The sequence below is a fragment of the Genypterus blacodes genome, unplaced genomic scaffold (assembly GCF_046128005.1).
Source record: "Genypterus blacodes isolate CSIRO-AG114 ecotype Tasmania unplaced genomic scaffold, CSIRO-AGI_Gbla_v1 ptg000022l_1, whole genome shotgun sequence".
Taxonomy (NCBI): Eukaryota; Metazoa; Chordata; class Actinopteri; order Ophidiiformes; family Ophidiidae; genus Genypterus; species Genypterus blacodes.
The window spans coordinates 3,579,584-3,600,000 of NW_027466835.1; the positions used below are offsets into that span (position 1 = coordinate 3,579,584).

General features: G+C 48.1%; 2 protein-coding genes across 7 annotated transcripts in view; both read left to right on the plus strand.

The window, feature by feature from the left end:
* Window positions 1-538: 538 nt before the first annotated feature.
* sun1b (Sad1 and UNC84 domain containing 1b) lies at window positions 539-17,732 on the plus strand. Of its 6 annotated transcripts, none has more exons than XM_076142649.1 (23): window positions 2,629-2,928; window positions 4,681-4,778; window positions 9,635-9,829; window positions 9,946-10,190; window positions 10,419-10,688; window positions 10,849-10,983; window positions 11,348-11,506; window positions 12,161-12,244; window positions 12,836-12,946; window positions 13,090-13,188; window positions 13,283-13,376; window positions 13,462-13,520; window positions 13,617-13,825; window positions 13,909-14,163; window positions 14,266-14,370; window positions 14,471-14,568; window positions 14,694-14,838; window positions 14,939-15,253; window positions 15,341-15,425; window positions 15,552-15,667; window positions 15,785-15,952; window positions 16,047-16,139; window positions 16,228-17,732. In XM_076142649.1, exons 2-23 carry the CDS (start codon window positions 4,696-4,698, stop codon window positions 16,342-16,344), a joined length of 3,240 nt encoding a protein of 1,079 aa, XP_075998764.1. In that variant the 5' UTR covers window positions 2,629-2,928; window positions 4,681-4,695; the 3' UTR covers window positions 16,345-17,732. The 6 variants fall into 6 exon arrangements, with proteins under 6 accessions (XP_075998769.1, XP_075998764.1, XP_075998763.1 ...); XM_076142648.1 differs by lacking the exon at window positions 2,629-2,928 and adding an exon at window positions 2,953-4,270; XM_076142651.1 differs by lacking the exon at window positions 2,629-2,928 and adding an exon at window positions 2,953-4,270 and having other exon boundaries at window positions 11,348-11,476.
* A 783-nt stretch (window positions 17,733-18,515) lies between these two features.
* iqck (IQ motif containing K) overlaps window positions 18,516-20,417 on the plus strand; it is a 5,926-nt gene continuing 4,024 nt past the window's right edge. Inside the window, exons 1-5 of the mRNA XM_076143084.1 lie at window positions 18,516-18,567; window positions 19,003-19,100; window positions 19,218-19,270; window positions 19,364-19,441; window positions 19,701-19,785. Of these exons, the coding sequence (XP_075999199.1) occupies window positions 18,516-18,567; window positions 19,003-19,100; window positions 19,218-19,270; window positions 19,364-19,441; window positions 19,701-19,785 (366 nt within the window). The remainder of the gene's footprint in view (window positions 18,568-19,002; window positions 19,101-19,217; window positions 19,271-19,363; window positions 19,442-19,700; window positions 19,786-20,417) is intronic.

The window sequence follows — 20,417 nt, forward strand, 5'->3', positions numbered from 1 at the left end:
GGTCCACAGAAAGAAAATGAAGATTTTCATTGTAAATGCTATACAGAAGGCCTGTACGAAGTTCTGAAAAGAGTATTTTAGGGGGAGAACTTCAGTCGTCAAAGCAGTCAACTGAGAACAGACTCAGGTTGCCCTTTCATACATTGTGGTCACGTGATGTCTGGAACAATGGGATAACATCACCACCATTCCACAGATGGTACAAGTCCTGTATTTCAGGTTTTCTTTGAAGATATAACTCGCAACCAGATTTTTTATGGGACTTTTAACCAGTGTTTGAAAGTACGAATTGAATACAACACACACACACACACTACATATGACATTATTGGAGCAGGGTGAAGTCCACAACCTTTTAAGCAGCAGTAGCAGTGATTCTAGTAGTGCATTCATTCATACATGCCTAGATTTTTTTTCCCCTACGTGCACTTTCCAAAAACGACCACTGTGAGGTGCTGTTTTACCACACCATGCCGCCTTGGCGTTTTGACAGAACCCATTTAAGGTCATTTTTACCATATACGGATTGACACATGTGACTCTGGATTGCAACGGAAAATGTTACTGTGTGCGGGAAAGGCGAACGTTAGAGCACGGCCCACTTTTCGCTGGAGTAAATATGTCGCCGTTTCGTAAGGTTGAATGGACTGAAACTAAGTCACCATAAACCCCTCTGTGGTACAAAGTAATCGGCGTTTACTCTGAGAGGTCCGAGCTGACGTGTGAGTACCAATGTTTGATCAAAGCTAAAGTTCGACATTATTTTATTTCATTTTTTACAATTATTAAGTTTCCTACACGCTTTGCTCTGTGTTGGTCCATGTTTTATTGGAGCAGTAGCAGGGCTAACTTGTGGTTTGTGAGGTTTTAGATAAGATATGACTTGAGTTGAGATCTTGTGCTTTTCTTTTCCGCAGTGAGATCATTTCAAATGGAACGGCATCTAGCTGTTTTATGACGTAACTGTTGGAATGAATAACCACGCTGCATCAAATGTATGGTTTGACCTAATATCAACTCAAAACTTGGCATCCTGGTTGGCGTTCCTCCAGCTTCCTATCATGATCATAAATAAGATGAATCCCTGACGCACACTTCCGCCTTCGCTTAAATCCCATTCACGGTTATAGATTGTTTGTGATTGTTAGTTCTTCGTGTCTGAGGTTTCCGATTTTTGATTACGGTGACCGACTTACTGTTTTACTTTACTCCTTAACTTTTACTTTAAGATTTTACTTTAATACTTATTTGGCAATATTTTCGCGTTTTACAAAAACGAAATCCCTACGTATGGCATGTGTTCTTGTAGAATGGCTGTGTTAGAAATGTTTGCTTTTGCACAAATAATAAAAATCTAATGAATATTATAATATAAATTATTCCAGGTGAGCGGGCACAAGCTTCTCTGTGTGGGGGTATCTCGCCTCTTTGGTAAAATCCTATCCCGCCTTTTGTAGTTGAAGTCCAAAGGTCGCAGTGCGATTGTTTCCAAAGACTTTGCTACAGCAAAATAGTGCACGAAATGATTGCCTGTAGATAGAACATCTGCTGTCATCATCTATACTCCAAACTTATGTTAAAAAGCACAGTCACGATTAATTTAAATAAATACAGTCTTGCATGTCTGCATCAAAAATTTCCATCTTCCCTCTTTACTGACCTGCCTGCAAGAGGTTAAAGGTCGGCTACAGATTGTTCTTGGTTGGACCTTGAACTTGCTTTTCAGACACCGATCTACTCACAATCTGTGCTAGAGTGAAGACTGTCATGTCTATCCTGTTTGAAGGTGTTGTAACATATATAGTCATCACAATATGATGAATGGAGACGAATGGAGGCAGCTTTACTCTCTGTGTTGTGAGTTTGATTGTATAGGGGGATAGTTTGTTAGTGGCATTACAGCTTGTATCAGCTTGAAAGTGCTCTGCTAATCTCGAAAGAAGCTCGAAAGATTTCAGTCCCTTAATTTTATAGCCAAAAATTAAACATGGTGCAAAGATTATTAATCAATAAGTTTGTTTACTTGATTTTAAAATACATTTGCTGCTTATAGCTGACCTATTTTATGGTGTCACCGTGCATTGAATCCCCTTGGACTGCTTTTACTGTTTTAGAGAGTAGTTAAATCAAAAATAGTTAACTATAAAATGAATCAGTTTCATCCTTGTGGAAGACTGTTAGCGACATGTAAGTGTTTGGTGCAAAAAATAAACCCAAATGTACTCTTAAGTCTCTCTAAATGTTTATCTCTATATAAGAAGAATTCTGTTGTTGTTTACATTGAAACTCCGTTCAGTTTTACTCACAACCACAAGAAATAACACCCAGATCCTATTTTTTAAAAAGTTTCACTATTTAAATTTTGCACCATCACTTTCTTATTTCTGGTCTTTCCTCTTGCTGGGGCCACTTTAGTAGCTGTGAGCACTTTCGTCTCTCAGCCACATAAACTCACCGTGACGAGTTTAATTATTATTTATTTAATGATTCCATTTCATATTTTAACAGAAGGATTTATTTAGGATTTATTTTGACGGCCTATTTAGTCTTCTGACGGGTGTTTGGAGCAAGTGTTACGCTCCTCCAATAGATTCAAAGTGTCCGACAATAGAGGGCCTGGAGTGGGAGGACCAGCTCAGCCGCGAGCCTTCTTGGCTTTGTTACACCCGGGAAGCCATTTTGGAATTCTGCTTGTTGTGCCGGAGCATAGAACACTTTGAAACTTTCGCGTCTGCTCACGGAAGAAATTATCGCCGCAGATATTTTGGCTTCGGGCTGTTGGGATACTTTTTTTTCTTGCATAGAAGCGTCGGAATGCGCAGGGAAGTGTGCGCATCCTCCGTCACAGTACCGTTCCGTGTAGGGATCTTCTTCCTCTTGGATTACGCTCTTAAAGGATAATAACATTCATGGAGTCGAACCAAACGGGCAAGTGGATGTGGTAGCGTAGTTAAATTAATGACATTCTGCAGTGGAAAATCAACGTACGCAGCGATTTGTATATATTGACGTTTATTTTGCTGAGCTCCTTTTTTACCAACTGTTTTGACAGCGAACGGAATCTCAGGCCTAATTCTTATATGCGATTATCTACAGATTTCCAGAGACCGCAGAAGAGGCGTATTGTTTTATAGAGTTAATAGTGAGCAGCGAGTTTGTTTATTCGTAGTGGAAATGTGAAATACGCCTGTGTAAGATGTGGGAATGGCGCACCGTTGACTGCGTTGTCTAAATACACAGCGTCTATATTTAGCACCGGGCAATCTGAGAGGCAACTGGGCTTCTATGTCATCTGCTCACACACACGCCACATGTCGTCATTGTACGGATAAATATGCGTTGTCGCTCCGAAACGCTCCGTTAATTCGCCCCGTTCGTCGCAGTTCGTTTGCGTAAAAGGAGCTAGCAAACCAAAACAGACATGTGAGGGGAAATATGGATTGACAGTAGGTGTGTGTGTGTTTGTGTGTGTGCATGTGTATGGTCCGATGTTGTTCAACCTGTCTCCCGATTTAGGGGCATAACCTTCCCACATAAGCGTCTAAGGGTTTAGTCACAACCATAAACGAGAATAGGCTCTCAAGTAAATCAGGTTGACGGGTTTGATTGGAGTTTAAGCCTAACAAGCCTGTGCAGTTTGATGGAGGTATTGTAGGAGGTTGACCTCACGCCGTGATCCACAGCACCATCTGAGAAGTTACGAGAAACCCGGCTGATCCTGACTGAGTGAACGGAGCTCCATTGCTTTGGGCTGTTTGATTCTCTTTATGGCTTCAATGTGCAGTGGGTATTTTGTGCGTTGCCTGCATGACCTTTGCAGTTTTGCAATTCATGGGGCAAATTCAGACATTGCTCTTACGTATGTAATGTTGGATATGATGAGAAATGATGTAAGCAGCTGATGAGCAGCTTTTTTTCTCACAGTGAGTGTACATTTCACTTTGAGAGGTTCAGCCCTGGAGTTCTTTCCCGCCCATTGCCTAAACTCTGCCCCACCCCCTTGCTCTTTAAGTTGGTTTCATAATACTGCCTTTCCTGTATCTTTGTGTGTGTGTGAGTCACTGTTGGAGTAGCTGTCCCGGAGAGGAGTCTGCTCGATACAAAGGCAGAGAGGACCGCCATTCTCTTTGGCCCGTCTCTACCGGCCATTCCTGTCAGTTGCCGTCTTGTTTGCTCTTTGGGAAAAGAAGAGACGACTCATTCATTACAAGCTTCACTGGCGTCCGGACTGCGCGTCAACAAACCAGCCCCAGCCAACATGCAGGATGAGGTCGGCCAAGTCCCGTCCACAAGGCAGAGCCACAGTAGTATTGTTGTATTCCTGAGCAATGGAAATGTGCAGGAGCGTTCATTAGTGCCTGCCTGAGCCAGGCTTTGTGAAATGGCTGTTGCAGCGTAGCAGTAACTGGTGGTTGTGTGTTCTTGGAGAGCCACCCGGTGAATAGGGGGGAGAATTGATTTTGGGAAGAGGCAGTGTTGCATTGAATGTTTAGACAGCATGGAGACATAACTCCCGGTGCATTAACAGACGATAACATTACCAGGAAGGTTTCTAAAGCGGGAGACAGGCTGAACGAGGCGGTGCATGCAAATGTGTCGGTGGGTTTTGTCTGTGAATGTCGGAGCGTGTTATGCCAGCTGTGAAAGAGTCCTGTTCCTTTGCGTCCCTGCTTTTTGCAGTCTAGACCAAGAAGAATGACCATGGATTTTTCCCAACTGCACACATATACGCCACCACAGTGTGCTCCAGAGAACACCGGCTATACCTACTCCCTCAGGTGAGACCTTAGTGCCAAGCCACACACACCCTCACCAACCGCCAATCTCAGACTGAAACGGCGTCGCGTTTGTATTATGTTGCGTATTTTTGCGACCCTTTCCCCAGTCAGCTACTCCACATTCAAAATGTTGTGTCGTGTAGAATGAGCAAGTGCTGTAAGACTTATTATTAAAACTGCTGTCAGTTTACTCCGGTCATTGTGTCGGTGTATCTCAATGAAAGGTCTCCAGGCTGCTGAGTCACCTCACCTGGTTTCTGTCACGTTGTATCTACCGTCTCCATATCTTACCCATGCTTCCCCCGGGAGAGTTGGTGTGTGTATGTGGAGGAATGCTGCCGGCGTCCCTGAAAGTGGGCACAGACATTTTAGGTGTATAGGCTAAACTTGAAACCTCGGTCGTACAAAAGGCAAGTTTAAACAAACGACCGCTCCTCAGGTTTACAGCCGCCGTCTTGCAGGAATCCCAGAGCACGCCGTAAAAAAAACCTTCCAGTCAGCACGTCCAATCTGTCCTCGTTTCCACCCAGCCGGACGAGTTCAGGCTGCAGCTTCTTCGGGGGATGTGTGACGAGTTCCATTAGCTGCGTTCTGTAGCTGAAGCGTCGGCAGCTCTTGACCCTATTAGCTCTTTTCATGTTGGTATCAAGAATAGGAAGTCAAATATGAAGGCATGAGATAAATGGAGATACATTCAGTACAACACACACACGCAATGGGATTCCAAGCCCTGAACCAAAACTGAGTGAAAGTGAAAAAACTTGTTCCCCACATTTGCTGGAATGTGCCAGGATGACTCAACAGGCCATGCGTGTTCCTTTGACTGCAGTCAGCTAAGAGCATCATAATGAAACTCCGGATCACAGCTTTGGCCCTGATCCCAGGATTAGACTTAATAGGTTATGCTTCTTGATTAGCCTGTGGAGTGATTGGTGTTTTTATTAGCCAGATTACAATGACTGATCTTCATCTCCCCCGGGGGAAGCAAACACAGCACACAATGTATTTGCAGTTTGTTCAAGTTTCCAGAATGGCCTCCTCCTCAGAGAGTGAGGGGTGTATTGTTTTTAGAAGCACACATGGTGTGCGGGGGCGTGTGTGTCCTAAAGTTAATGGGCACAGACAGGCGGAGTCAGGTGACAGAAAACCGTTGGCCCATCTGTTGTCAAAACTCAAAAGAACAGCGACGTTTGTTACAAAGAGTGGTCCTCTGGGGAAAGCCAGAAAGCCGGCCAATCACGTTCCATTTCCATCTACACGCGGTGCTGTCAGGACCCCCTCTCCTGTCAGGGAGAGACCGCCGACAGCGTGTTAATTGAGTGTTAAAGCATTGAGGGAAAAGCTTTGGTTGACGCATGTCGTGTCATCCCGGATGCCCCGTCACTGTTTGCGGTGTAGTTTCAATGGTTTCACCACAGGAAACCTCTTGGTTTCACCCCTCGCTCCCTCACTCCTCCTCCTCTGCTGGCTACATGCAGATTGTGAGGTACAGTCAGACCAAACTTACACAACATCCAGCCACTCCAACCTGGCTGTTATCGATAGGCGATGAATATCTGCGTCCGATTGGAAACACTCAAGGTTCTGTCAACTATTCCCTGAATCCTATTATTGCTGGTTCAAGGCATTCACAGGAGATCAGAGCACGTATTTATTTTAAGGTGAAGCTGGAATGCAACACATGTTTAGATTTGTTTTTTTTTTTACTTCAAATGACACTTCCCAAAAAGTGGACAGTTTGTAAAATGCAAGTGAAAACAGAAAGAAATGAAAGTGAAAGTCCTCTTTTAGCTTTAAGTTGTGTAGTGATGCACCACACACACACACACACACACTCAAACCCTCAAACCCTCCATTTTGTACGGAGCCTCCGGTTTGGTTGGGTTCTGAGTGTGTGGACCGAGATGTTCTGTCCTGTCGCAGTTGTCGTGACATGTGGCACCACTGGTCAGGCGCCAAGCATTTCAATGGCAGCAGCTGGATTCCTCAGCAGAGTGTGTGTGTGTGTGTGTGTGTGTGTGTGTGTGTGTGTGTGTGTGTGTGTGTGTGTGTGTGTGTGTGTGTGTGTGTGTGTGTGTGTGTGTGTGTGTGTGTGTGTGTGTGTGTGTGTGTGTGTGTGTGTGTGTGTGTGTGTGTGTGTGTGTGTGTGTGTGTGTGATTCCTCAGCAGAGTGTGTGTGTGGACGGTCTTCTTGCTGCTATGACAAAGAGCACCCTGATGTTCTCTGCATGTATGTATGTCCGTATTGTCTTGTTCTTATAAACACTACCCATCAGTCCCATTCCCTCTCTCGGCTCAGGGAGCTGTTTAGTATGGTCTCCATAGCAACAGCAGCAACGCGAAACGGCACGCCATGTAGTGTCGAGTGCGAGAGGTGCCGTCCAGAGCGAGTGGGGGGGAAACAGGGTGGGCACGTTTGATCCTAATCACGGCTCCAACGTCTACACACACAACAAGATAGTCGGGTGGAAAATCCCGGACTGTAGACGGCCTCTGCTTTTGAATGTTTTGAGGGAAACGGGAATGCAGAGTGCGCCACGTTTGTGCGTCCCGACCTTCTCCCTGGGGGTTCACATCTCTGTAAACACAGCGTTGATTCCCATGGCGTGGTTGATGGAGGAACCGGGCTAAACTTGTTGTAAATGGGAAACACAAGTTAGGCTGAATATTGCGTAAGTCTGGAAATGTTTGGTTTTGGTGCCGAGTTTGCTGAAATCTGATCTCATGAAACACAGGAGGATCCAATTTTGTTCTCTGTGTGTGGGTGTGTGTGCGTGTGTGTGTGTGTGTGTGTGTGTGCGTGCTTTTGAAACCACACTTCTGGTTTTGGAGCAGATCTACTGCCCACGTGTCTTCTATAAACCCCCTCTCTCTCTCTCTCCTGCATGCGTGTGTGAGTGAGGAGAGAGAGAGAAAACTAAATCTGTTTTCTAGCCGATTGTGAGAAGAAGCCAAGTCTTCCACAGGCCTTTTATAAAACGACTTACAAAGAAAACGCTCAGTTTTGAACAGCTGTGTAGACAATTAACACTCCTGTTGTGTCTTGTTTACGTGTGTGTGTGTTTGCTCCATGCATCATTGCGTGTGTCCCTCTGTGCTTTGTGACGGGTCTTTCTTTCTTTATTTTGCATACACTACGCAAAGCAGGGAAAAGGTGCTCTGGTGGAAGCAAAGTCTCTTTATTAATCAAACGAAGCGCTGCAGGTGTGTGTGTGCATTGTTACTTTCCTCGCACACGGAAGACGTGCCAGCAGTCGGGTTTGGCTCCAGGGCACGTTAGGTCAGCTGAGCATGTACAGCGCTAACGGCCGCAGTAAAGGCGGGCCTCTGATCTGATGTGTGGTTGTGAGGAGGCTGGCAGAGCCCACAGTGTAGGGAAGCTCCATCCAAGCTGTAATGAGAGATTCCACACAGCTGAAGGTTTGGAGCGACGTCGTCTTTGTTCTGCCTGTGTCGTCTTCATTCACCTCTGATTACTTTAACTTTTGTTTGCCAGCTTGCTTTTGTGCAAACAGTGTGTATAACTTGCCCGATCAGAGCAGAAGCCGTCTGTTTGCATGCCGCGTCTGTTTTCTTTCTCACACACAGACACACACACACCCTGCCACACCCAGCTGAGGCCGGTGAATGCCCAGGCACTGAGTCAGAGGCTTTACCTGTGTGTGTGTGTGTGTGTGTGTGTGTGTGTGTGTGTGTGTGTGTGTGTGTGTGTGTGTGTGTGTGTGTGTGTGTGTGTGTGTGTGTGTGTGTGTGTGTGTGTGTGTGTGTGTGTGTGTGTGTGTGTGTGTGTGTGTGTGTGTGTGTGTGTGTGTGTGTGTGTGACAGTGGCATAGTCTGGGATTTTAGTAGATTTCTCTCACTCTTCCAAACTGTAGTGATGCACATTCAGTATGCATGATGATGATGTCAGCAGAATCCCAGCTTCTCTGTGGCCAACATGCCCATTTCGATATGAATTCGGTGGAAATGGCAAAGAGGAAAGCACATGATTGGCTCTCGGTGGAAGTGCGGCACCATGAACCAGCCGATCCAACCTACCTTGCGAAAACTCTTCCTCACTCGGCTGGAGGTGCTCGGGGCCACTGCGCGGCAAAGTGACACGGGAGTGCGATAAAGCCGACCGCTGTTGTCTCTAGAAGGAAACGCCCGCCCCTCTGTGGCGCAGCAGGAAGTTTATTCTCGGCCACCCGGCGAGTGATAAGACGCTTTGCTCTTCCTCTTCATCCGCCCGTCCTGCTGCACCAAGTGTCTGCTGAGTCAGCCGGCCTGACCTAGTTGAGCTAAACGCTAAGACGAGTACACAACCCTCAGTAGACGACGGAGTAATGAGGTCATCTCAGTTCAGGGATAAACAAATGTAATAACTCTGGCTTCACTTCACGTTGTCCGGAATGAATACCATTTTAAAAATCCTGCCTTTGGTGAACACTTCTACGTGCAGCAGCAGAGGATGAGCGTCTTGGAGAGGTTTCATTGAATGTCACAGTGGCTGCTCTGCTGGTGTGGGATGGAATGTTGGCCCTTGTTTACGCCAACGGGGTGTGTGTGTGTGTGACCCAGTGAGTCACAACAACACTGCGCTCCAGAATCCATATTTGCAACATTCACATGGTGTGTTTCCGAAGTAGGATGTTGTGACGTTCAGCCCAGATGCAGACTGGCAGCAACACCGTCCGTGTGCTCTGATGGTTCTCTGACCTCATCTGCTCCGGTTGCCTCAAAGAAAACCCCGGGTTTCTGTTTCTAAATAAACAATGATTTTCCCGTGCATGACCTCTTGTCACCACGCCACCTTTCCTCGTTTGCTTTCCCGCTCTTTCTGACCGTCCCTTCATCTGCTCTCCCGTCTCTCTCAGTTCCAGCTACTCCACGGCAGCGTTGGAGTTTGAGAAGGAGCACGAGATCGCTCCTGTGTACGACTCGCCCAGGATGTCGAGGCGGAGCCTGCGTCTGCAGATCAACGCCGGTCTCTACGGCGACGACGACAGCCAGGCGCAGCACTCGCAGAACCACAGGAGCAGCAGCAGCACCAGCGTCCGGAGAGAGACACGGTAACAAAACATCTTACACACGCAGTCGTCCTAAAGATGTCTTTCCGGTCGTCTGCTTTCTCTCTCACACACACGGCAAAAGTCACACCGATTTTTTTTTGTCTCTACATTCTCAGGACGCTGCGCGGCAGAAAGCAGCAGACCGGTTCCAGCTCGCAGTCTTTGTCCCTGAGTCAGACCGACACTCCGAGGAAGACCCTCTCCTTCTCCACCGCGAACACTCCGATTCACAGCAGCGCTCAGGAAAGCCACGCGGCCTCCGACGCCTCGCTGCACGCGTCCGTCCTGGACCAGTCCCACCTCAGACAACGTACCGGCACAGCAACAACAATCATCACCACCGCTGTCGACGGATACTGGGGTCAGTAGCTGGATAGTAGATTGGTTCCGCAAAGTACAATCCACAAATGCGCCGTGGCTCCAATTGTTTATGTCTCCAGGTTCAGATGCTGGACTCGCAGGTTGGTTGTTCCGTTTGTTCCGTTTGTTCCTAACCTACAGCAAGGACGCAAATCTGCTGTAGATCAGGAGCTCACTGAGTATCTCCAGATCCAGAACCATCATGCCGTCCCTTTGTGTTTTGCCACAGGGAGGAGCTCGAGCTTTCACCAAAGATCGTCAGGCGTCAACGGCGATGTCGGCGTAAGCGCGTCCAAGTCCCACACGGCGCTCGTCAACGGTTACATCTGTAAAGACTGCTCTTTGCACTCGCCCAGGACGGACGCCCTCTCCACACACGCCTCCTCCTCGCCGTCGTCGCAGGCTGCATCAGCTTCCACCGGCGCCCTCTCATCGTCAGCCTCGTCTTCGTCCTACACAAGTATATACTCCCGAGACAAGAGTCGGAGGAACAAGACGGGTGAGACTTCTCGTGTTGCGTGTGTTGTGTGTATGTTAATCTCTAATGATCTCTCTGTATCTGTTTGTAGTTACGATGATGTAATCAGCAGTGCTCTCCCCTCTCTCTCTCTCCCTCGCCCTCTTTCTCTCTCTCTCTCTCTCTCTCTCTCTCTCTCTAGGTGCCCTGGTGTCTATGTCTTCTACGTGTCTACGCTACAGCAAAGACGTGCTGGCCCCCATAGCGTCCTTTGTCACCCTGCTGTTCAACAGTGTGCTCTGGCTGGGGTCAAGGTTCAAGAGCCCCGCAGGAAAAGGTATAGCAGCTCCGGAGCGGCTCTTTGCCCTTCATCCCACACCATCTCTCACTCTTTTGTCTCTTTTTCAGTGAGTGAATTTCCCTAAAGTTGCTCTCTCATCAAAATAAAGATTCCAATTGACGTCAAAAGAGTTAGAATCATGTCTTTTTACGCCGCTCTCTAACTGTGTAACCTTTCCTCCTATCAGATGCTCACTCTCCCGTCCCCTTTCTCCTTCAGGGGATTTCCTCTGCCTCTCACCTTCATCCCATCACCCCGTATTGAATTTGTACTTGTCTGTGTCTCGCCATGACCTCGAATGTTAAGAGTCCCCTTTTCCCCCCTAACGGTGAGTGTGTGTGTGTGGCGGGTGTGTCACCAGGTGTCCTGGCCTCATGCTCAGGCTCGCTGAGGCAAGCCGCGTCCTCCGGTTTGTCCCGTCTGTGGCTGTTAAAGCAGAGCACTCTCCGCAGGATGACGGGCTACAGGGCAAACAGCCATGAAGTAGCAGGTACCCGCCATCACGCCACAGGGGAACAAGGTCAAGCGTCGCATCTCTGGACCTGTGCAACTCCCTCTGCCCCGCCCTCCTGTTTATGGACTCTCACTATCGTTTCTTTTCCCCTCAGCTTTTATGTGTGTGTGTGTGTGTGTGTGTGTATCTATCGCGGGGTTGTTAAATCCACTTTGAAGAAGCTGCTGATCTTTCTGCCGTCTGTCTGTCTGTCTGTCCAGCCCCCCCCTCTCCCCCTTGCAGTTCATTACCAAAGAAGCCGAATAACAGAAACAAAGTAGCTTATATGACCAGGCTGCAGCTGACACGCCTCACACTGACTTTGATCACCAATAATACTTAACACACACTCTTAACACACACCGACGAACCCAAACCAAGACGAGCCAGTTTGAGGGTAGAATGCTCCAAGATTTCCACTATTTGCCAGCACAGCAGCTTTGTTTCCGGATGGTTCTTCTCACTGCTGCACTCGCGTGTTGGTTTCTCCTCTTTAACCCTTGACTTACCTGATTCTTCTTTCCATCAGCAGTGACTGTGTGAGGATCTTGGGTTTCCTGCATGTGTCTGGCGGTGAACCTTCAACCCCTCTGCTTGTTTTGCGAAAAAAGCAAATTCATCCTCTAGCATCTTTTACTTTAATTATGTCTTTTTTTAAATCCCAACCTTTGTGTCTTGCAGCTCACTCCAGTTACTGTGGCAGCATGAATGTGAAGGATTTGGTGACTGAAGAAGCGTCGCATCTTAAGCTAAATGGTTCTCTGTGTAAGCGCCCGCACACACACACACACACACACACACACACACACACACACACACACACACACACACTCTTCACTCATCCACTTCCCTTCACTTAGCCCTGACTGACAGAGTTAATTATATGCGTGACCTGTGTGGGGATCAGCGAGCAGAGGTTGTGTGAACCGGCCGGCAGCTTTTCTGACCGTTTGTGACCTGCAGCCCGTTCAAGTTTGGCCCAAACCTATTTCGGGGGCGGTGACGGTCGCTCATCAGTTAAACCAGTGCCACGTTTGAGTAATGAAGCCTGATGTGAAGCGGCTAAAGAAAGGAAAAAGAACAATGGAGTCTTTTGTCAGTAGGAGCAGGAAAGACAACATGGAAGTTTAGGGTGATAAGTGGAGGTTAAAGATAGTGTTTGTGTGTGTGTGTGTGTGGTTCCTTTTATATGTTTTATTTACTTACCTTTTTTTGATTTGGCGTTCCTCTTTCTACATCACATTATTTCCCGTCATTGTTTAAGATTTCTATCCGTTCCTGTACAATCTTGTGTTCATACATTTTTCATATTTTCTTTTCTGTTTGTCCGCCCGTCATCACTTCGGGCTGAAACAGGTGACGACTGTAAAGGGAAGCAGTATTCTGAGACACACTCTGTCCACCTCACACACTCCTCCAGGTCTCAGCGCCTGGCGGGGGCGCTGTGGAGCCTCCTCGCTTGCGCAGGTTAAATGAACATTTCCCGTATTACGAAACGTTTGTACATGTGCGGTTAGTCAGCCGCGTTCGGCACGGAACATTCCAGAAGTCGGCTGTTTTGAAAAAGGATCCGTTATTGAATCTCTCTCTGTGTTTGTTTCTCCGGCCAGGCTACAGCGTGGTGAGAGCCAGCAGAGCGTTTGGCTCGGGCGTGGGGACGGCGGCTCAGAGGCTCGGCTCGCTGCTCTGGATGCTCTTCACCGCTCCAGGTCGGTGTCAGGTTGTTTCGCAGCAAAAAACCGTTGTCGTCCGATTCTCTGATTATTTCTCACTTCCCTCGTGTTTCTCGTCTCATCCGTCCAGTGAGGGCGGGCCGGGGACTCCTGTGGTTTCTTGCGAGCGGCTGGTACCAGCTGGTGTCGCTCATGTCTGTTCTCAACGTCTTCTTTCTCACAAGGTACAACCTCTGTCCCTAGTTTGTCTCGTGCGGCTTCACTTGCAGTGTTGAGTTGGCGTGACCAGAGTGTGGCTTTGTGTTCCAGGTGTGCTCCCAAACTCTGGATGCTCCTGTGGTTCCTCCTGCCCTTTTTCTTACTCCTCGGTGAGTTCGCTCGCGTACATGTTACTCGTCCGACCCAAAAGGTTAAAGTTATGAACACTTGTCTGATCGACCCTCTTCTCAATCTTCAATACGCAGCTTTCTGGCTTTGGGCTCCGTCCGCCGCCGCCCTCCTCGCCTACCTGCCAGCCATAAACATGACGGCCTTGTACCCCACATCTCCCCTCATTGTCTTGTCCAATTGGATGCCGGCGTCTGCTCCGGCTCCCAGCCCTGTTCCTGTTCCTGACTTTGGACCAGAGGCTCCGCTGGTGCAGACTCCAGCCACCCCGGCCTCACAGGCACCAGTAAGAAAGACGAAACACTGAAGCGCCACTGCATAACATTCTTCCTTCACTCCTTCACTCCTTTACTCGTTCCTTCTCCTCAGCCCACCGCCCCCCCGGTGGAGGTCTCCAGCGTGGACATGGAGCGTCTGGAGCGTCTGGAGCAGCAGCTAGCCCTGCTGTGGAAGCAAGTCAAACAGGGAGACCAGACGCAAGAGAAACGCCACGGGGACATCTTGGTGCACTACAAGAGCCTGAAGGAGGAGCTCAATGTTCAGACGGACAGGGACAACCTGGGAGTCTGGATCTCCACCCTGCTGCAGCAGAGGCTGGATCAGGAGGACGCAGACAGAGCTCAGGTACCAGACGGCTCACGGCTCAAAGGTTTTAAAGGGCGAGTTACAGCGGTGATGTTTTTACTGAAGAAAGAATGTCTCCGTCTTTTCCTTCCCTCCCTGCAGATTGAAGAGCAGCAGAAGCAGGAGCAGCAGCAGCAGCAGCAGGGCCATGTAGCACGCCTGGCTAATGTGGAAGAAACGCTCCAGATCCTGACCGCCAAGAATGAGGTGCTTCAGAATCGCACCTGTGCTAAAGTGGAAGCCCCCCCCCCCCCCCCTTTCTTTGTCTCTTCACTGTCCTCATCCATTCTCTGGCTTTGTGTCACAGGAGGCACAGCAGAGGATGCAGCGGTATGAGACGGACAAAGACAACATAAAGGAGGAGATCGCCTCTCTGGTGGCAACTCCGGCTCCGCTTCCTGTCAGGTACGCTGTCTTCAAATATTAGCGGGGAAACGTTCCACACGGTCGCTCGCCTCTCCCACATTCTTGGCCCGATGTTTGTCGCAACCCAGTACAGATTCTTTCTTCCGTTCCTCTCTCTCCCTCAGCGCGGGTGTGAAGCAGGAGGAATACGACACTCTGCTAACAGAGGTGCAGAGACTGGAGTTGGAGCTGGGAAAGGTCAAGAAGGACCTGCAGGGCGTTGTGGGATGCAAAGGCAAATGTGATCAGCTGAGCGGGTTGCGTGACACGGTAAGTAACATCACAACAGAACCAAGCCAGCTCTCCTAACAACCGGCGACGTTGCGTTTCCTTTCGCCATCACAATTCTGTCGCGTCCGTTTGCCTTCAGATATCGGCCCAGGTTTCCTCCCAGGTACGGAAGGAGTTGCGGGCTGTGTTCTTCGGCAGCGGCCAGGTGGGGGAGGAGCAGGGGGACGTGCCCGAGTCTCTGATCCTCTGGCTCTCCCAGCGCTACGTCAGCACGCCCGACCTGCAGGCCTCGCTGGCCTCGCTGGAGCGCAACATTATGAGAAACGTGTCCAAGCAGGTGGAACGGAGCCAAGCCCGGACACTGGGCGAGGCCAAGGCCGAAGCCAACGCCATCATCCAGACGGTAGCGGGCAGCGTTAGGCAAACAGCTGCCGCAGAGGGACTTACAGAAGAGGTAACGCCACCCGAGACCCAACGCTGCTTTATTCATTTATTTCATTTTCTTTACCATGCATCATTTCTTGATTTGTGCCCCCGCCAGCAAGTGAAGCTGATTGTCCAGAACGCCTTGAGGCTCTACTCCCAGGACCGAACAGGCCAGGTGGACTACGCCCTGGAGTCTGGGGGTAAGGCTCACCGACCACCATCCTGATCCCCGTCCGGGCCCTGAAACATTCCGGCGTTCATCTGCGACCCGGCAAATTTGAATTCCACTGTTTGTTGATTTGTCTCGTGTTCATTTGTGCGTCCAGGCGGCAGCATCCTCAGCACCCGCTGCTCAGAGACCTACGAGACCAAGACGGCCCTCATGAGTCTGTTCGGCCTGCCGCTCTGGTACTTCTCTCAGTCGCCGCGCGTCGTCATCCAGGTGAGCCGCCGCTGCCGCCGCCGCGGCGTGGTCCAACAACGGAGACCTGAGAGGTTTCATAGAGGGCAAATTCCGGAGCATGTTTACTAACCTGCCCCTTCCTCCGCCCCCCCACAGCCTGATGTGTACCCAGGTAACTGCTGGGCGTTCAAAGGCTCCCAAGGCTATCTGGTGATCCGGCTGTCGATGAGGATCCTGCCCACGTCCGTGTGTGTGGAGCACATCCCCCGGGCCCTGTCCCCCACCGGAAACATCACCAGCGCCCCGCAAAACTTCACCGTCTTTGTAAGAAAACCTACCAGGGCCGTACGGCAACTGTTTCCTGTAGTGACGCCCTGTACGCTCTAATGCCACTGATAACATGTTTATCTGCAAACAGGGTCTAGATGATGAATACCAGGATGAAGGGACCCTCCTGGGGCAGTACACATACCAGGAAGACGGGGAGTCACTCCAAAACTTCCCAGTGCAGGTAACGGCAATCTGATCAGGCCAGGCCCTTCTCTGACCTACAGGGAGTTTAGATCTTAATGTTTTGCCTCTTTGCCTTTTTTTTTTAGAAGGAAAACGACAAAGCCTTCCAGATCATGGAGGTGCGCGTGCTGTCCAACTGGGGCCATCCGGAGTACACCTGCCTGTACCGCATCAGAGTTCACGGAGAACCACGGCCCCAGTGAACAACGCCACTACAGTATACACTCACACTCAACCTACATATCTGCCCTACCTGTACATAGCTCCCGCCCACTTTAATAAAAGTGGGAGAAACTCGCGGACATTTTTTTGTGTGAAGGACTGGAAAAGTGCGGGTTTGTTAAAAAAAGGAATGTAACCAGACTGAATCTTGAGGTTTTGTAATGGTGCGTTGTTGAGGCTCACAGGAGAGAGAGATACAGCGGAAGAAGCTAGAAGTCGCCTTTTCCCTAAACTCCTCTTGCACTGAATCAACCCACGAGTGGTTGCGGCCTACAAATCCATCCTCCCCTCTTGGCACAAATAGGCTTCTGCAGGAAGGAGGAGGCTCCAGAATTTGTTGGATTACAGACTCATCTCTCCCATTTCCTCCCTCGTCAGATTTTGTGTTCTTTTGACCTGTATTTCATTTGGACTGAATTCTCATGTTTGTAATCATGCATCCAAACAGCCACTGCAGCTTTTCATCCAGGAATTGTGCAAGCTTTGAATGTTTAAAAAGACAAACAAAATTTTTTTTAAGGGCAGGCTTGATGCAAGTTGTTCCTGAATTTACCCACAATGCAAGACCACTGAGCCCGATCTCCATGTGATTGGAGATTGGGAGGTTTTAGAGGTCCGTCAGTATGTACATTAAGCAACTTAGGTGGAATTATAGCTCCATGAATGGACTGTGGGCTTAACTCCAGCATGTGACGCCAACTTTTCAGTATGTGGAGGATTAACACGAGTGTGTGTGTGAGACACCGCTGAAACCCTGTAGACGAGACTGAAAAGCATTTCAGTTGCAGAAGGGAAAGGGGTGCAGATGTAAACGTGCTCAACGGGCTCCCACTATTCTGATACCCTGAAGGAATGTAAACCTGTATATTTCATTGTCGATAGTTGGTTCTTTATAATTAATATCTGCTTTCATCAGTGTTGCTTTCTATAAAACACCCCATTATTATTATCATTGTATTATTACAATTATTTCCACTACTAATCATTGTAATGTTTTTGTTTTGCTTTGGCGGTTCTTACTCTTGTCAGAGGATGCACTGTAACAACTTATTGGAGAAATCTTTGTGGCACAGGTCTTCACAATTTGTTGAGAAAAAAAATTAGGGTGTGTATTCATCAATTTTGGTTGCACAAAGTCTAAAATGTAATGTAAAAGGAAAAATGTTTTGTTCACAATCTTATTTATTAACAAGTCGATTAGTGTCTACAACCTGACGACTGAGTGCAATGTATATTTTGTCGAAAGCTATTCAGTGCATTTTGGAAGCTCTTTGGGATTTTTTTTAAATAAATGGCTATTTTTGTTCAGTCATGAGATTGCATACCTGCTTTGGAAAAGATTCCAATAAAGATTTTAATTTTGAATATATTCCACTGAAGCACATTGTAATAGATGAAGACTGTCGTTTCTAAAAAAAACTCATATATTATATATTGTGTTTATAATGACTGCTTTTGCCCAGTCCTCATCTTTAAATAAGGCTGCCACTCTTAACATGACACTCTAAGCTAAATGATTGAAGTAACTTATACTAAATGCAGTCGTTTTGTCAGTAAATCAAACGCATCCCTCGTCTTTATTTCACCAACGGCGTGATCTGCTGCCCTCTAGTGACGGTCAAAAGAAATGCGGAAGATTACTTGGATTTGAAAAATGCTATAATCGATTTCGAGTTTTTTGGAACACGTTCAGAATTCAAATAGGAAACACGTTCGGCCATCTTCTGTAGCGAGCAGAATGTAATGCTACAGGCGTTTTGGTCATTGTTTACACGGGAACTATGGCGTCATAGAGTTATGAGCGCGGTCCAAAATAAACGGGATAGGTAATTTATGACGTCAGACATCTTAATATGAGCTATACTAACTTTGCGTTATCGTGTCTGCGCGTGTGGTAGCTGTTACGAACTTAGTTTTGAGCTCACTGATCCCGTTTTTACGCCCTAAATTATTGTGATTACGCCCGAAATAATTTTCTTCGCCTTAAATTATTGTGTTTACGCCCTAAATTATTGTGTTTACGCTCTAAATTATTGTGTTTATGTCCTAAATTATTGTGTTTACGCTATCTGACGCATAGCGGAACCCACGTGTTGCACGCTCCCTGGCAACCACAGATTCCTTGGTAACCACTGGAGAAACCGGAAAAACAATGGCAAATGTGATCGGTGCCAAAACGTCTTTGTGGCAGCAAGTGCTTGAAGGTAAGATGCTAATCATACATGAAGGTATATGTCTGTTAGTGTGTACTTAAATATATGCTTAGATATAAAATGTCTCTCTGCTTTGAATGTTGAGAGTGTGAAGCAGAGCAGCCCAGTGCAGTGTGGACGGACAGCACCCAGCTCTCACACTCCTCAGTGTCTTATGGAGGAAGCAGTGCTAAGGTCAGATCATTCTTCAAATATTCAATCAAACGGCTATCCGTCAGCCGTTAATCCTGCCTGCTTTATAATCAGGTGTGTGTGGATGCAGAGAGAGACGGTGAACCTGCTCCTACTGAGTCCTCTGTGTTTGGAAGACGTCCATCTGGAGCCCTACAGCACCAGAAACGTAAGCAAAGACTGGTCCTGTTCCTGGCACAAGCATGTGTAAATGCCTCTGTTATTGTTGTGTGTGTGTGTGTGTGTGTGTGTCAGGTCCCGTCACACCGTTCGTGGAGGAGAATGTCTTCCCGGTGTTGCTGCCTGGACTGGAGGCGTTGCTGAGAGAAGCCCAGAATCAGCTCTGTTTTCAGGTGCGGGAGGTTAAAGGCAACTGTGTGTTAACCTTCAATCGAAATCCAATCCCAATGTGTGTGTGTGTGTGTGTGTGTGAGTGACATTGCGCCTGATCACCTTCTCATGCATTTCAGAGGAAGATAACTGCATTTAACCCCTGTGACTTCCTAACAGAGTGGCTGTACAAGTAAGATCTATACACGTACTCACACATCATCGTCACACACACCAGGGATGCTCTTGTGTGTGTCACCAGTTGTTGTCCCTCCTCTGCTTACAGTCATAACCCTCGCAGACAAGGGCTGGCAGCATTGAGATTTGATGACATCCCCTTTGTCAAGGAATGGCTCAGCGTGCAGTGAGTCACTCATCTCTTAAACACAAACACACACACACACACACACACACACACACACACACACACACACACACACACACACACATTTTGATCACATGGGTGCCAGGGTCCTGAAATATGTTGAAAGTATAAGAGGAAACAATACACACATGCGTGGATGGATGCACCCTTTGTGTTCTAAATCCCTCTCTCTCTCTCTCTCTCTCTCTCTCTCTCTCTCTCTCTCTCTCTCTCTCTCTCTCTCGCTCTCTCTCTCCAGTCCGAGGCCTCCTCTCCCGTTATATCTGCAGCTGACAGAAGACGAGGCAGCTCTGCTCATCCAGGCTTTCTGGAGGGGACACAAGGTAGACTGGGACAGACTTGATTTGTCCGCCTGTGTGTGTTAAATGTCCAGGGTTCTCACAGAGAAGTCATAGTCATGCCCGTCTGCTTGTGTGTACGAGTGTATGCTTGTGTGTGTGCAACCCCCCCCCCCACCACCCCACCGCCGAGTGTGCTGTCTTGTTGCGTAATCCCTCCATGGCGCCCTGTGATATCATTCGGCAGCTCAATTATGTCATCGTTGAGCTTAATTCCTCCCTGTGTGGCTGTTCTGCGTTGGTGTGCTCTGTTTTATTTAGTGATATAAATAGACTTTCGCAGACACCACCAGGGTAAAACTGCACACACACACACACACACACACACACACACACACACACACACACACACACACACACACACACACACAAACACACACAGATCAAATCAGCCTGCAGTCGGTCTTTGGCATCGTCTGTTATCTGCACGTGGGAGGACAGCGGCTGTGGTGTCACAGAGAATTACATCTCAATCACTTTGCATATCACTATCTTGCTCAATTCGTGTGTATGTATGTGTGTGCGTGTGTGTGTGCGTGTGGGTGGGGTGGGGGGGAAGGGGGTACATGAATGGATGTATCTTTGTATACACACCACCAGGGGGCAGCAACAACAAT

What these genes read in the sequence shown, in the direction of transcription:
- sun1b (XM_076142648.1), top strand. An exon ending in CAGAGGGACTTACAGAAGAG is followed by an intron (nt 15,254 to 15,340) that starts GTAACGCCACCC and finishes TGCCCCCGCCAG; the next exon opens with CAAGTGAAGCTGATTGTCCA. An exon ending in CTACGCCCTGGAGTCTGGGG is followed by an intron (nt 15,426 to 15,551) that starts GTAAGGCTCACC and finishes TTGTGCGTCCAG; the next exon opens with GCGGCAGCATCCTCAGCACC.